The sequence below is a fragment of the Oncorhynchus mykiss genome, chromosome 20 (genome assembly GCF_057628025.1).
Source record: "Oncorhynchus mykiss isolate SJ-2025 chromosome 20, ASM5762802v1, whole genome shotgun sequence".
Classification (NCBI taxonomy): domain Eukaryota; kingdom Metazoa; phylum Chordata; class Actinopteri; order Salmoniformes; family Salmonidae; genus Oncorhynchus; species Oncorhynchus mykiss.
Window position 1 is genome coordinate 15776556 of NC_143041.1, and position 14774 is coordinate 15791329.

At 40.7% G+C, this 14774-nt stretch overlaps 1 protein-coding gene across 12 annotated transcripts in view; it reads right to left on the reverse strand.

Moving 5' to 3' along the window:
• Positions 1-14774, reverse strand: part of LOC110498949 (calcium/calmodulin-dependent protein kinase type II subunit gamma) — a 39423-nt gene that overhangs the window by 13252 nt on the left and 11397 nt on the right. For all 12 annotated transcript variants that reach the window (XM_036955751.2, XM_036955749.2, XM_036955745.2 and 9 more), the window contains exons 4-10: positions 9832-9886; positions 9682-9747; positions 8831-8903; positions 2297-2399; positions 1636-1719; positions 1018-1112; positions 498-620 (exon numbers count right to left, since the gene is read on the reverse strand). In XM_036955751.2, the coding sequence (XP_036811646.1) occupies positions 498-620; positions 1018-1112; positions 1636-1719; positions 2297-2399; positions 8831-8903; positions 9682-9747; positions 9832-9886 (599 nt within the window). The remainder of the gene's footprint in view (positions 1-497; positions 621-1017; positions 1113-1635; positions 1720-2296; positions 2400-8830; positions 8904-9681; positions 9748-9831; positions 9887-14774) is intronic.

Here is a 14774-nt window from a genome sequence, read left to right on the forward strand (position 1 = left end):
TCTGTGCCCATATTATCCATGGTTTTCTAATAGGCCATATGGTTCAAGAGAAAATAACCGAATTACTGAAAGAAAAAAAAAGCATCTAATCAACAATGACATTATTTTCAATTAACTCTGACTTTGACAACTGCCACCAGTTTGAAGCCAAATCATTTACAAAAGACAGACATGGTACAATAAAGGACATGTCATACCGACACATTTACATCTTTATCATTCCGTTTCATTTCTAAAAGCATCTTTATTTGATTATTTTAATGTGATGAGGCCACAGAGTGCCAGACATAATTACAGACACCTGTGATAATCTGAAGTACCCAAAAAAAGGGCACTAGACGTCATGTGATAAAACTCCATAAAAGTTTAAACAATATTGGTAGTACAGGTGAACTTTGAAAGTTAACTACAATAAAACCCTATACACAATACACAAAGCAGTATGTGAGGCGAATGTGATTTGGTGTTGCCATAAACAGGTTTGTGTGTGTACTTACGCAGATCCATGGGTGTTTGAGAGCCTGATCAGCAGTGATTCTCTTGGAAGGGTTAATAGTCAACATCTGGTTAATCAGGTTCTTAGCCTCTGGCGTAACGGTGTCCCATTCGGGAGAGGGAAACTAGAGACGAGGCAGGAAAAGGAACAGAAATACAGAGACCAGCATTTGCATTATGTACGCAACACAAATGTACTTCTTCATGTTTCATATCATGTAAACAATGTCTTCCTATAATCCAGAACGCTAAGACACATGAAATGTGTGTGTATATGAATGTCTGCCATGTTAAATCTCAGTACCAGTCTTCATTAACTGTGTAACCGGAATACTAGAGACAAGGAGAGGATAACCCCTTGCACGCACACACACACACACACACACACAAACACCCCCCTCTGCAATGCGTCAGGAGGCTGACGGGATCAATAGCTGAGGTGCAGCTCTCCATCGGACACTATTAAAAAGTAACCAGCTGTGCAGCCAACCTCTACACTGTACCCTACACAAACCGACTCACATCATAGGCCCCAGCCTTGATCTGCTGGTAGAGTTTGTGTTGGTCTTCATCCCAGAATGGAGGATAGCCAACCAACAAGATATACAGAATAACACCTGGAGAGGTTGAGAGAGACAGAGAGAAAGAGAGCGGTTAGATTGTCTGTAAAAACTGGTGTAAGATGTATGATCTCTGCACCATAGCCCATCTTTAGATGCGTGCGTAACTATGGGTCAAAACAGACAGGGATGGCTTAGACTGTTGACATGCAACTTCTATTTTGTCTCCAAATGTTTATTGAAAACATAGTTGCACAACGAGCACTTGTCGCAAATACACCATTACAGTTGTTGGATAGCTAGCGATTTTTTTTTTGTCACATTAGTATTGACATAAAAATCAGTCAAAAACACCTAAAAACAAGACATTGTATCAGTAACATGATAAAGCTAGCTTAAACGAGCCACCTACGATTCCCCCCATGGCAGATTATTGTCATTGTTGCTAGCTACAGTATCTGACTGTTCAGAATCAAAAAGCAGGCTTCAGGCCCCATCGATGTGCGCACATCATTTTCGTGACGTTGTCAGCCAACACGTCTATTTGTTCTTCACCTACAGTTAGAGGTTAAAGGCTCACCACAGGCCCATATGTCCACAGGCTTGCCATAGGGGTCCTTCCTCAGGACCTCAGGGGACAGGTAGCCAGGGGTGCCCGCGAAACCTGCCAGGCAGAAAAAGAAGATTTAGGTCTGATGAAGGTTACTCAAAATGTACCCACCCCTCCCTTTGCCTTCTGAACAGCCTCAATTCGTCAGGGCATGGACTATATAAGGTGTCGAAAGTGTTCCACAGGGATGCTGGCACATATTGACTCCAATGCTTCCCACAGTTGTGTCAAGTTGGCTGGATGTCCTTTGGGTGGTGGACCATTCTTGATGCACACGGGGAAACGGTTGAGCATGAAAAAAAGAAACACCGCAGCAGTTCTTGACACAAACCGGTGGGCCTGGCACCTACTACCATACCCCGTTCAAAGGCACTTCAATCTTTTGTCTTGCCCATTCACCCACTGAATGGCACACACACACACAATCCAGGTCTCAATCGTCTCAAGGCTCAAAAAATCCTTCTTTAACCCGTCTCCTCCCCTACATTTATTGAAGTAGATTTAAAAAAGTGATCATAGCTTTCACCTGGTCAGTCTGTCATGGAGAGAGTTCATAACGTTTGGTACACTCAGTGTGTGTTTCTTATGACAAAACACTGTCCATAAAGAGTGTGTGTGCGCGCGGTCTTACCGAACCATGCCTGTTGGTCTCCCTGCACCTCAATGGCCAGGCCAAAGTCTGCCAACTTCACCGCTGCGCCCTTCATCTTACTGGCCAGCAACAGATTTTCAGGCTGAAGGGGTGGAGAGAAAGTGTGTTTGTTTGTGTGTAAAGGGGGGGGGGGTGTGGAGAGGGACAGAGATGCATTGGTCTATATGTAAACCCTAAATGTGCTTCAAACTCTTTGGCTTTGCCAACATTTATACATCCATATCCTGTCAATAAAGATTATTATTCAATTCAGTTGGGAGAGAAAAAAAAGAAGAGAGAAATGAAGGAGGGAGAGGAGTATTAAGTTTTTGATTCTCTTATGTAGCTACCTAAACAATGCCTTACATTGTACTAGGTCAGGGGTCAAACTTTAATGACTGGAAGCGACAAGTGTTGAGGTTGCCGCACAATACATTTTTGTCCTTTGCACGTGCAATAGTGGCAATATATGATATTCAGCACCACGGATATCGGTCGGATCACATTACCACGAAATCTAGCATTCAGGGTCACAGAGCAGTTGTAGCATCTGACTGGTGAAGTTGCAGGGAGAATTGAATCTTGTGAACATACATTGATTTAAAAAAAATAATAATAATTAAACTACCAACAAAGGAAATATTGTTCTGCAGTGATTAATTGAATTATTCGCATAACGCTCTGCAAGAAATTGAATAACGACACACATACACAAGTATTATAATGGAAACAGAAGGTTTGATTGTCCTCAATATTTATTATACTGCTTTAACTACACTGAACAAAAATAAAATGCAACTTGTCCCAAGTTTCACATGCAGAAATAAAAGATATCAAAAACATTCCATATGAACTAAGCGCTTCACAAATTTTGTGCATACATTTGTTTACAATTACTTTAGTGAGCATTTATCCTTTGCCAAGAATCTGGCTGTCTTTGGCTGGCATGGTTACGTGTGGTCTGCGGTTGTGAGGCCGGTAGAGCGTACTGCCAAATTCTCTATGGTAGAGCTTATGGTAGAGAAATGAACATTCAATTCTCTGGCAACAGCACACTCCCCAAAAACTTGAGACATCTGTGGCATTGTGTTGTATGACAAAACTGCTCATTTCAGAGTGGCCTTTTATTGTCCTCAGCACAAGGTGCATCTGTATAATGATCATGCTGTTTAATCAAATTCTTGATATGCCTCACCTATCAAGTGGATAGATTATCTTGGCAAATGAGAAAAGTTCACTAACAGGGATGTAAACAAATTTGCGTACAAACTTGAGAGAAATTACGCTTGTGTTCGTATGGTACCTTTTGGGGATATTGGGACCAACACTTTACATGTTGCGTTTATATTTTATGTTCAGTAAATAAATAGCCAGGGAGTCGCAAGGGGGATGTTGAAGAGCCGCGGCTTGCTGACCCCTGTATTTTACATCATGAGGCCGGTGACACTTTGCTTCTTGAAAGTCCAATATTTTTGAAAACTTCCCTGCCGACATGCAAAACATTTTTTGGACTAATGAACAAAATACCAAAGATAAGTTTAAGATAAGAGCCCCAAAACTAACACAATGGTAATTCTAAGCACAAGCGGTAGCACTGAAGGTTCATTTTCACTACCACAATTAAAATCGGCACACTTGCCCGTGGTGTAAAGTACTTAAGTAGTACTTTAGGGTATTTTTACTGAAGGTGGGTTTGACAAATTTGACTTCACTACATTCCTAAAGAAAATAAAGTACTTTTTACTCTATACATTTTCCTTGACACCCAAAAGTACTTGTTACATTCTGAATGCATAGCAGGACAGAAAAATGGTCCAATTCACACACTTACCAAGAGAACATCCCCTTTCATCACTACTGCATCTGATCTGGCAGACTCACTAAACACAAATGCATTTGTAAATGATGTCAGTGTTGGAGAGTGCCCCTGCCTATCCGGAAATGTTTTAAACAATAAAATGGTGCGGTCTGCTTTGCTTGATAAAAGGAATTTGAAGTGATTTATACTTTTGAGATATGAGAGAGATTTTTTTAAAATTTGTTAAAAATTTATTTCACCTTTATTTAACCAGGTAAGCCAGTTGAGAACCATCATTTACAACTGCGACCTGGCCAAGATAAAGCAAAGCAGTGTGACAGAAACAACAGAGTTACATGGAATAAAAACAAGCGTAGTCAATTACACAATAGAACAAAAAGAAAGTCTATATACAGTGGCATGAGATTCTCTCCCTCCCTCCAAATACTTTTACTCAAGTAGTATTTTACTGGGTGACTTTATATTATGGTATCTATACTTTTACTCAAGTATCACAATTGGGTACTTTTTCCACCACTGGCACTTGCTAGCATTAGCGTGAAAGGGCTGGGTTTTCATGAACAAACAAGTCGAGGCTTAGCCCTCACTGGCCAATCAGAACGTGCTTCACGGCGAAATATCTGTTTGCTTCAAATTGTATATTTAGGGTATTTTATGCATTGCCTTAGAATCAACTCCAATGTTAGTTTAAGTTTGTGAAATGGCTTACAGAAACAAAATAACATGTAGACCTATCTTTGCTAAATAGGTTAACTTGAACATTTGTAGTCCACATAACCACACCTGCCGCCCCAAATTTGTTTCAAATTATTCGTTCAGCCATGATGCAATTTACAGTAGGCCCCTATATCAGTGTGAATGTAATTTACAGTAGGCCCCTATATCAGTGTGAATGCAATTTACAGTAGGCCCCTATATCAGTGTGAATGCAATTTACAGTAGGCCCCTATATCAGTGTGAATGCAATTTACAGTAGGCCCCTATATCAGTGTGAATGCAATTTACAGTAGGCCCCTATATCAGTGTGAATGCAATTTACAGTAGGCCCCTATATCAGTGTGAATGCAATTTACAGTAGGCCCCTATATCAGTGTGAATGTAATTTTCAGTAGGCCCCTATCAGTGTGAATGTAATTTACAGTAGGCCCCTATTTCAGTGTGAATGTAATTTACAGTAGGCCCCTATATCAGTGTGAATGCAATTTACAGTAGGCCCCTATATCAGTGTGAATGCAATTTACAGTAGGCCCCTATATCAGTGTGAATGCAATTTACAGTAGGCCCCTATATCAGTGAGAATGTAATTTACAGTAGGCCCCTATATCAGTGTGAATGTAATTTACAGTAGGCCCCTATATCAGTGTGAATGTAATTTACAGTAGGCCCCTATATCAGTGTGAATGTAATTTACAGTAGTAGGCCCCTATATCAGTGTGAATGTAATTTACAGTAGGCCCCTATATCAGTGTGAATGCAATTGAAGCCATGCAATTACTTAGAACGTTGGGCCAGTAACCGAAATGTTGCTGGATCGAATCCCCGAGCCGACAAGGTAAACCCCTGTCATTCTGCCCCTGAACAAGGCAGTAAACCATCTGTTGCCCTGTAGTCCATCATTGTAAATAAGAATTTGTTAACTGACTTGCCTAGTTAAATAAAAGGTTACATGTAAAAACACCACAACAACTTGTTTAAAAAAAAAAGCCTGGCACCATCATTTCTCCCCGTGGGCATAGAATATTAAAACACCGACTATGGAGGGTTTTACGCACATCCAAACTTTTCACAGGAGCTGGACAAAGATCCAATATGAGGAGAAAGGGAGAATTTCCACTCACCTTTACATTTCCCAAATAGGCCTATGTTTTATGAACATAAAATCAGAACCATTTCACAGATCAGATCACATTCACACAATCTCCAGCAGTGGCATTGCAAGCGTGCCACGGACATTGTCGCCATGAAGGTGAATCATTCTAAGTTGGATTGTAATACAAATTTAATGAAAAACAAGCAAAACATTTTTTTTTAAACAAACAAACAAACATGTTAAAAGACACATTGCTGTTGAACCAGCCTTTGCCATAGCAGGCCTAGGGCAAGTATTGGGTGTTTAACATATGAAAACAAGCAATTAAAAAAATATAAATATTTATATATTTTTTTACAGGTAACTTCTAAATACGAGGTTCACCGGTATTCAGGTTCTCATCTCTCGTTTCACGGTGGGCATGGACACATAGTCTACATCATGGAGAGGGTGTAATGCACGTCAATTTGTTTTACCTGGATGCCTAAAATAAACGTGGGCCTGCCTACAATACATAGATTTAAAAAAAGGGAATGTCAGCTCACCGTTGTACTCCTCTCAAACTTGATATTTTAATAAAACTTTGGTGATGAAGATCTATTTCCAAGCGGTCTCAGGAGTCAAACTGTTTATCGACAGTCTTGACTACTTGGCATTCGGCAGACAAATAAAGAAGCCTTCATCGAAGAGGGGAGGCCATGCTTGGTTTTAGAATGAAAGAAAAAGTGGGAAAACATTTGTTTTTATGTTTCTAAATACGAAGTAAACGTGCACCAAAAGCACTTTAGGCTACTCGTTTCATGCACATATGGGCAGTGTGTGTCACGGCTGGATAGGCTGCTTTTCCATTGTCAAAACCCATGCCATAACCAGCCAAGTTATCACTAAAACCAGATTTTGGTTAGTCTTAAATATTGCTATCAGTGCTGCCTGAAATTATCACTTGAGATCATGTTTTTCCAGCTGAGCTGAAGCGGGCTGATGTAAAATTGCCAAACCTGGCGTTAGGGCTGGAAAACGCCTGATTTTACATGATGAAATTGTAAACTAACGTGCGTTTTGACACCAGCGCCCCTTTAACACCAACCAAATATAGAGCCCTTTGAGTGGATTTTTCCTTTAAGCCGTTTTGGAATTGTCCACATTTGACAGTGTGTGGGTCTCCATCTCTCCTACAATTATCTCTGCAGCCATATATTGACATATGGTGGTAGCCATGGAAACCACTTGAGAGTCATTTAGACAGCACTGCAGACTGCATGCGCATGCGTGCGTGTGTGTGTGTAAAGGACTGCAGTAAAAGCCCACTCAGGAAAAAAGGCCAACGAAGCAGACAGCACACAATAGGTAATACAGCTAACCTCAGTAGAGCGATTCAAGCTGTCATATATATACACACACACACACACACACACAAATACACACTGAATAAAAATATAAAGGCAACATACAACAATTTAATTGATTTTACTGAGTTAACGTTCATATGAGGAAATCAATCAAGTGAAATAAATTAATTAGGCCCATATCTTTGGATTTCACAACTGGGAATACAGATACCTGTGCTTCACAATATGCCTCAATCTCATGGTATTTCTGTGCATTGTGTTGGTTGTCCATAGCTTATGCATACCCATACCATAACCCCACCATGGGGCACTCTGATCACAACTCTGACATTGGCAAACTGCTCATCTACATGTAGTCTGCGGTTGTGAGGCCGGTTGTTTACATCTTTGTTAGTGAGCATTTATCCTTTTGCCAAGAAGCTGATTAACCAGACGTGGAAGTCTTGGGCTGGCGTGGTTACGTGTGGTCTGCAGTTGAACGTACTGCCAAATGGCAGAAAGGGGGGAGGGGGAGGATTTTTTATTTATTTTTTTAAACTCAAAATTGGAGAGAGTACACCACAAGGTTGCACTCACTCTCCCAGCACAGTGAATTCACAATGCAGATGGTTTCTATCACCCTTCACGCAGAGAGAGAACATTATAATTTATGCTGCTGCGCTTGCTTTTCACGAGTGCCGCTTTCTATCATCCAATCACAAGTCATTAACCCAGCACTAGGCTACAGTCAGAGCTAGTGCCTCGGTGTGGCAAGTTATTAGGCGATATCTAGGCTAATAAATGGAAGATGGAATTGTAATGACAGAACCAAAAGTTAACTAAAAGAGAAGGACAAGCTACAACACCAAGAGCCAACAGGTAGGCTGCTACTTAATAATCTGAATGGAGTGGTTGATATTAACAGTAGGTCGGAAGCTAACGTTTGCTAGCTTCTCTCGGTTTGATGTAGTCAAGACGGGCACTATGTAACAAGATGAGATAAATAACTAGCAATAAGTTAGTCTACCGGTGCGAGTGGACTTGGTTGCCATCTCCCTGCTCCCCTTGTCCTTCAGATACACACTGCCCCCTACCCCACTCCCTGCATGAGTTGCTTCTCTCCCTGCAGTAGAGCTCCAGTTAATAAAGCAGCAAAGAAATACAAATAACTTCTAATAACATTACAGCATTGTTGCATTACGTATTTGTTACATTCTTATTTTCCCTTTATGATGATGATGATGGGGACCTGTTAGTGGGAGTTTTGTGATAACAAAATTACATTCACAGTGCAGTTAAGGACTTCTTCTTAATGTTAACCCAATTTCATTTTAAAACGTTCATACCCCTAGTGCAGAAGAGAGAGTGAAAAAAAGAGGCAGTGAGAAAAGACGAGGGCTAAAGAGGTCAACAGAGAGAGAGAGCGGGCCTTTGTGAAAGGGAGGGGAGCGAGTGGAGAGAGAGAGAGGGGGATAAAAAGGGAGATGAGAGCAGTGCGTTGCCATGGCCACGAACAGAGGTGTGTGTGTGTGGTAGTTAAAGCAACACACACGCACACCACAGAAACACACACACACCTTGAGGTCCCTGTGGACGATGTCATGTTGGTGGATATGTTGGACACTCTCCAAGATCTGGTTGATACACTGACTGGAGAGGAAAGGGAGAGAAGGGGGTTGAGCGTGAGAAAAGGAGAAAACAATCAGTCATCTTTTCATCACTAAACACATGCCTGGTTTGTACAGAAAGCTCAACAGGTCTGACAAAGAAAGAGACAAAGTAGTGAGACAGATTTATTATAAATAGTTGCTTTAAAACTTTTCATTACTGTACCCATATCACATTTTGCTATGCCTGGAGTACCCCCTCATAAGCATTTGACCAACTTGGCCTATGTTCTTTTGAGACTTCCCAAGTACCCCAAATGGATAAGCCAGCTAGCAAAAATACTGTTAAGACGGTCTGCTGGTTGTGAGGCTCAGAGGTGAAAGGTCAAATCAGTCTTGGGAAGGGCGTGTTGCTGACCCCATGTGGCTTGTAGAGTGTGTGTGTGTGTGTGTCTAAAGCCCTGGTCAGCACTAATCAAATTATTTCATGGACACTTCCCTTAATGCAACAAAGGGCATCACCTCACAGCAAGATTGAGGAGAAGAGAGTGAGAGGGAGGGAAGAGAGAGGGAGTAGAGATAGGAAGGAAACAAAAGGGAAAGAGATGAGAGGGGAAGAAGAGAATGGGTTATAGGATATATAGGAAGAGGGAGGAGAGAGGGATAACAAGACATGACAATGCAGCAGACATGAATACAAGGAAACCCATAGTCAGCCTGTGTGTGTGCGCACGCCACGTGAAATAACGCCACTCTCCCACGGTTTTGACCCGCGCTGTGCGGCACAGTAACCATGGTAACAGTAAATAGGGATTGCCCACCTGGCATCAGCCTCGCTGTAGTACTCCCTAGCAACGATGTCCTCAAACAACTCTCCTCCCGTCACCCTGAAAGAGAGAGAGAGAACATGACTGTTATCATACATAATAAAGCTCATTCACAAGCCTGAAATGTGCACGTGTTATACTTACAGATCAAAGACAAGGTAGTGAAAGCCTTCCTCTGAGATACTGTCATGTAGCCTCACTAGAGAAAAGAAAGGGAGAGAGGGTGGAGAAGAGGGAGAGAAAGAATTGAGAGATTTTAAAAAGTGGAATATTACAGGCTAGTGGCTAGGGCTCAGTTTTGTGATTCTAAATCTGACCTACTGTATGGTTTGTTTAAGGGTTCAGGTTTCAAGGTTAAAGGTGGTGTAAAAAGGTACATTTTGCTGTGCAATAAGCAGCAGGTCAGCCCTGCAGCAAGTACAGTACATGTGCTCATATCACTATCCCCTCCGTCTCTCCCCTCTATCTGTCCCGCTCTCTTTATCAAAAGTTTATAGGCCAAATGAGAGAAGGGGGTGAAAGAGGGAGAAGTATATATGAAAAAAAGAGAACGAAAAGGGAGTGTGAGAAAAGGGAGAGTGTGAGAAAAGGAAGGAGACCATGCCTGAGGGGCAGAGCAATCTGGGACACTGGAGAAAAAAATAAAATAATAAATAAGGAGGCAGAAAGAAGGTAGAGGGAGACATGATAGAGGGATACAAATGAAGGAGACAGCACAAAATTGTCATTGACTCATTGGTAAGGCCTCATCCCACTCTCATATGTTCTCTTCCTCTACCTCCTTTGTTCTCTCCTCCTGGTCATCTTTTGTTTAACCCCGAACTGATTTTAACAATAATTATTGTCCTCAAATCGATTACTTTTTCTAGTCCTCAATTTGAAAATAAAACCAGTAGACAAACAAATACAGAGGCTGACATCCAGACAGAGAGATATACACTCTGTATATACATACAGATTGACAGACACTTAGAAAAAAAGGGTTCCAAAGGGTTCTTTGCAGAGGGATAAGGTTCTGCAGTGTATGTAATAGCATAACAGATTAGTTCAACTGGAATGACTCAACTCACGGTTGCTCAAAGAGTTGTGCACAAAGCACGGCCCAAAATATTCTGAGTCACCGCCCCTACATTTTAATTACCACTAAAAGAAGAGAGAACCCTTTTTTCAACTGCAAAGAATTTAAATAGTGTAATTTGCTCAGCAGCCTGATTAACTTGTGTTTATACAGTTTAGAGAGTACTTTAAATTGAGAGTACAATCAAAAACGAAGTATCCATCCTCGCAAAAGGAAACTCACACAGGTGAAAATGGCGGCTGTCAGTCGCCCACTGGCGGGTGGTCCCTAAAACACACCGCGTCGTCAGCAAGCGAATGAACGTCAGACTGTCAAATCGGTGCGATGTGTTTTCTACACAACGAAAAGCCCTTCAACGGTTCTTCGCAGTTAGAAAAAAAGGTTATTTTAGTGATAATTCAAATGTAGGGGCACTGACTCAGAATATATTGGCCCGTGGTTTGCGCACAGCTTTTTGTGCAACAGTGAGAGTCATTCCAGTATAACTAATCTGTTATGCTATTACATACAGTGCTTTTAAAAATACCTTTACTATTTCCATATTTTTTTTTACGTTAAAGCCTTTTCTATTACATTTACATAAGTATTCAGACACTTTACTCAGTACTTTGTTGAAGCCTCTTTGGCAGCTATTACAGCCTCAAGGCTTCTTGGGTATGATGCTACATGCTTGGCAGACTAGTATTTGGGGAGTTTCTCCCATTCTTCTCTGCAGATCCTCTCAAGCTCTGTCAGGTTGGATGGGGAGCGTCACTGCACAGCTATTTTCAGGTTCGATGGGGTTCAAGTCCGGGCTCTGGCTGGGCCACTCAGGACAATTAGAGACTTGTCCCAAAGCCACTCCTGCATTGTCTTGGCTGTGTGCTTAGGGTCGTTGTCCTGTTAGGAGGTGAACCTTCGCCCAGTCTGAGGTCCTGAGCGCTCTGGAGCAGGTTTTCATCAAGGATCTCTGTAATTTGCTCCGTTCATCTTTCACTCGATCCTGACTAGTCACCCAATCCCTGCCGCTGAAAAACAACCCCACAGCATGATTCTTCACCATGCTTCATCGTAGGGATGGTATTGGCCAGGTGATGAACGGTGCCTGGATTCCTCCAGACATGACGTTCGGCATTCAGGCCAAAGAGTTCAATCTTGGTTTCATCAGACCAGAAAATCTTGTTTCTCACGCCCAATTTTTCAGTTTTTGATTGGTTAAAAAAGTTTGAAATATCCAATAAATGTCGTTCCACTTCATGATTGTGTCCCACTTGTTGTTGATTCTTCACAAAAAATACAGTTTTATATCTTTATGTTTGAAGCCTGAAATGTGGCAAAAGGTCGCAAAGTTCAAGGGGGCCGAATACTTTCGCAAGGCACTGTATATGAAATACAAATAGTATAGAGGGAAATAGTCCTATAAATACTATATTAACTACAACCCAAAACCTATTACCTTGGAATATTCAAGTCTCATGTTAAAAGGAACCACCAACTTTCATATGTTCTCATGTTCTGAGCAAGGAACTTAAACATTAGCTTTCTTACATGGCACATATTGCACTTTTACTTTCTTCTCCAACACTGTTTGTGCATTATTTAGACCAAATTGAACATGTTTCATTATTTATTTGAGGCTACATTTATTTTATTGATGTATAAAGTTAAGTTAAAATAAGTGTTTATTCTGTATTGTTGAAATTGTCATTATTACAACAACAACAAAAATATATATATATATATATATATATATATATATATATATATATAAAAATCGGTATCGGTTTTTGAAAAATCGGTCGACCTCTACTGTCAACGGTGGCCTACTGACAAGTGTGTGCCTTTCCAAATCATGTCCAATCAATTGAATTCACCACAGGTGGACTTCAATCAAGTTGTAGAATCAAGGATGATGAATGGAAACAGGATACACCTGAGCTCAATTTTGAGTCTTCGAGCAAAGGGTCTGAATACTTATGTAAATAAGGTATTTCTGTTTAATACACTTGCAAATATTTCTAAAAACCTGGTTTTCGCTTTGTCATTATGGGTTGTGTATATAAAAATAAAATTTAAATACATTTTAGAATAAGGCTGTAATGTAACAAAATGTGGAAAAGGGGAAGGGGTCTGAATACTTTACGAATGCATTGTATATGACTATGTGATGGTGTCTTGTGAAAGACTCACGTATGGCCTTGGGTCAATTGAGGTCGTTTGACTAAGTATGGGTTGTAACTATAGCGGAACCCTTTTTTGGTGCCATATAGAACCTTTTTTTTAATGGTTCTTTATAGCACCATACAGGTTCCATTTAGAACTTTTTCATCCTAAGAACAGTTTTTGGAAGAAAGGGTTATTTGATGATTCTTGGAAAGGCAAGAAAGGGTTCTACATAAAAACCTTTGGAATCAGTTTTTTTAAATTGTAGATATTTTTTTATAGTGCTTAAGCATTAGTGTTAAACTCCTGATATTAGAGTTTAATCATTGAGGCAAAGTATTCTGATAAGTTTAAAATGATAGGTAGTTTAAAAACATTGACACATCTATGTTATGGGTATATATCTGGTATTCTGTTAATAATTTTACATATACAGACAGTACTGGCATAGTTGATATCTTTGTCATGATGTCTGTCTTTAAATATTTACTGTAATTTTATTGAGCAGAGAGTAGGAGAATAGAAGGGAGTCAGTGACCCAGCAGTGTAATAATTTAGCCCAAACAACTACCTCTCCCCCTACTGTATTTATTTAGCTCCTTTGCAAGAAATTATTTCTCTCTACCTTGCACATTCTTCCACTGCAAATCTACCATTCCAGTGTTTTACTTGCTATATTGTATTTACTTCGCCACCATGGCCTTTTTTGCCTTTACCTCCCTTATCTCACCTCACTTGCTCACATTGTATAGACTTATTTTTCTACTGTATTATTGACTGTATGTTTGTTTTACTCCATGTGTAACTCTGTGTTGTGTGGAACTGCTTTGCTTTATCTTGGCCAGGTCGCAATTGTAAATGAGAACTTGTTCTAAACTTGCCTACCTGGTTAAATAAAGGTGAAATAAATAAATGTGTATTTTTTGGTAGACAACAAATAGGCCAGTGTTATCAACAGTTTATCAGTGTAACATGTCTAGTGTCGTTTCAGGAGTTAATTTAACACTCAGGTGACTGCGTGGTGTTAGAGAACCCCAGTGTTGATGTAAATAACCAGAGTTGAGTGTAACACATTTTTACTCTGAATTAGGGATGCAAATTCTGGTACATTTTGCTGCCATCTAACTGACCCTCATTAACCGGTCAACAAACACATTTTTTCAAACAGTAAAATGACAGAGATCTGTATATGATGACGAGATGCTAATGTTTCCGCACTAACAATGGGAGTCGTCACAAGGCGAAGGCAGGCGACAAGTTTAGGCCCAAAATAAGCCCATAGAAACGCATTGGGCTTATTTTGGCGGGAATGAAACCTCTCGCTTTGCCTCTTCCTCTCTGATACTATGCATGCATACAAGGGCCAGACATGTTTCATTAAGAGCTTATTGGAAACATGCAACAATCTTACTCAAAAGGCTATAGCCTATTATTGAACATGCAACTCCTGTAATGAAGCAACAAATTAAAACGTAATTTAACCATTTGCGAAAATGCAATTCGAGTTATACACCGTTCTATTGCGGACTGCAATAGCATCGAATAGTCCCCGCGATATGCAACTGTTCAGGGAAGTCAGGAACCAATACACGCAGTCAGTCAGGAAAACAAAGGCCAGCTTCTTCAGGCAGAAATTTGCATCCTGTAGCTCTAACTCCAAAAAGTTCTGGGACACTGAAGTCCATGGAGAACAAGAGCACCTCCTCCCAGCTGCCCACTGCACTGAGGCTAGGTAACCCGGGCACCACCGATAAATCCATGATTATCATAAACTTCAACAAGCATTTCTCAAAGGCTGGCCATGCCTTCCTCCTGGCTACTCCAACCTTGGCCAACAGCTCCGCCCCCCCCCCGCAGCTACTCGCCC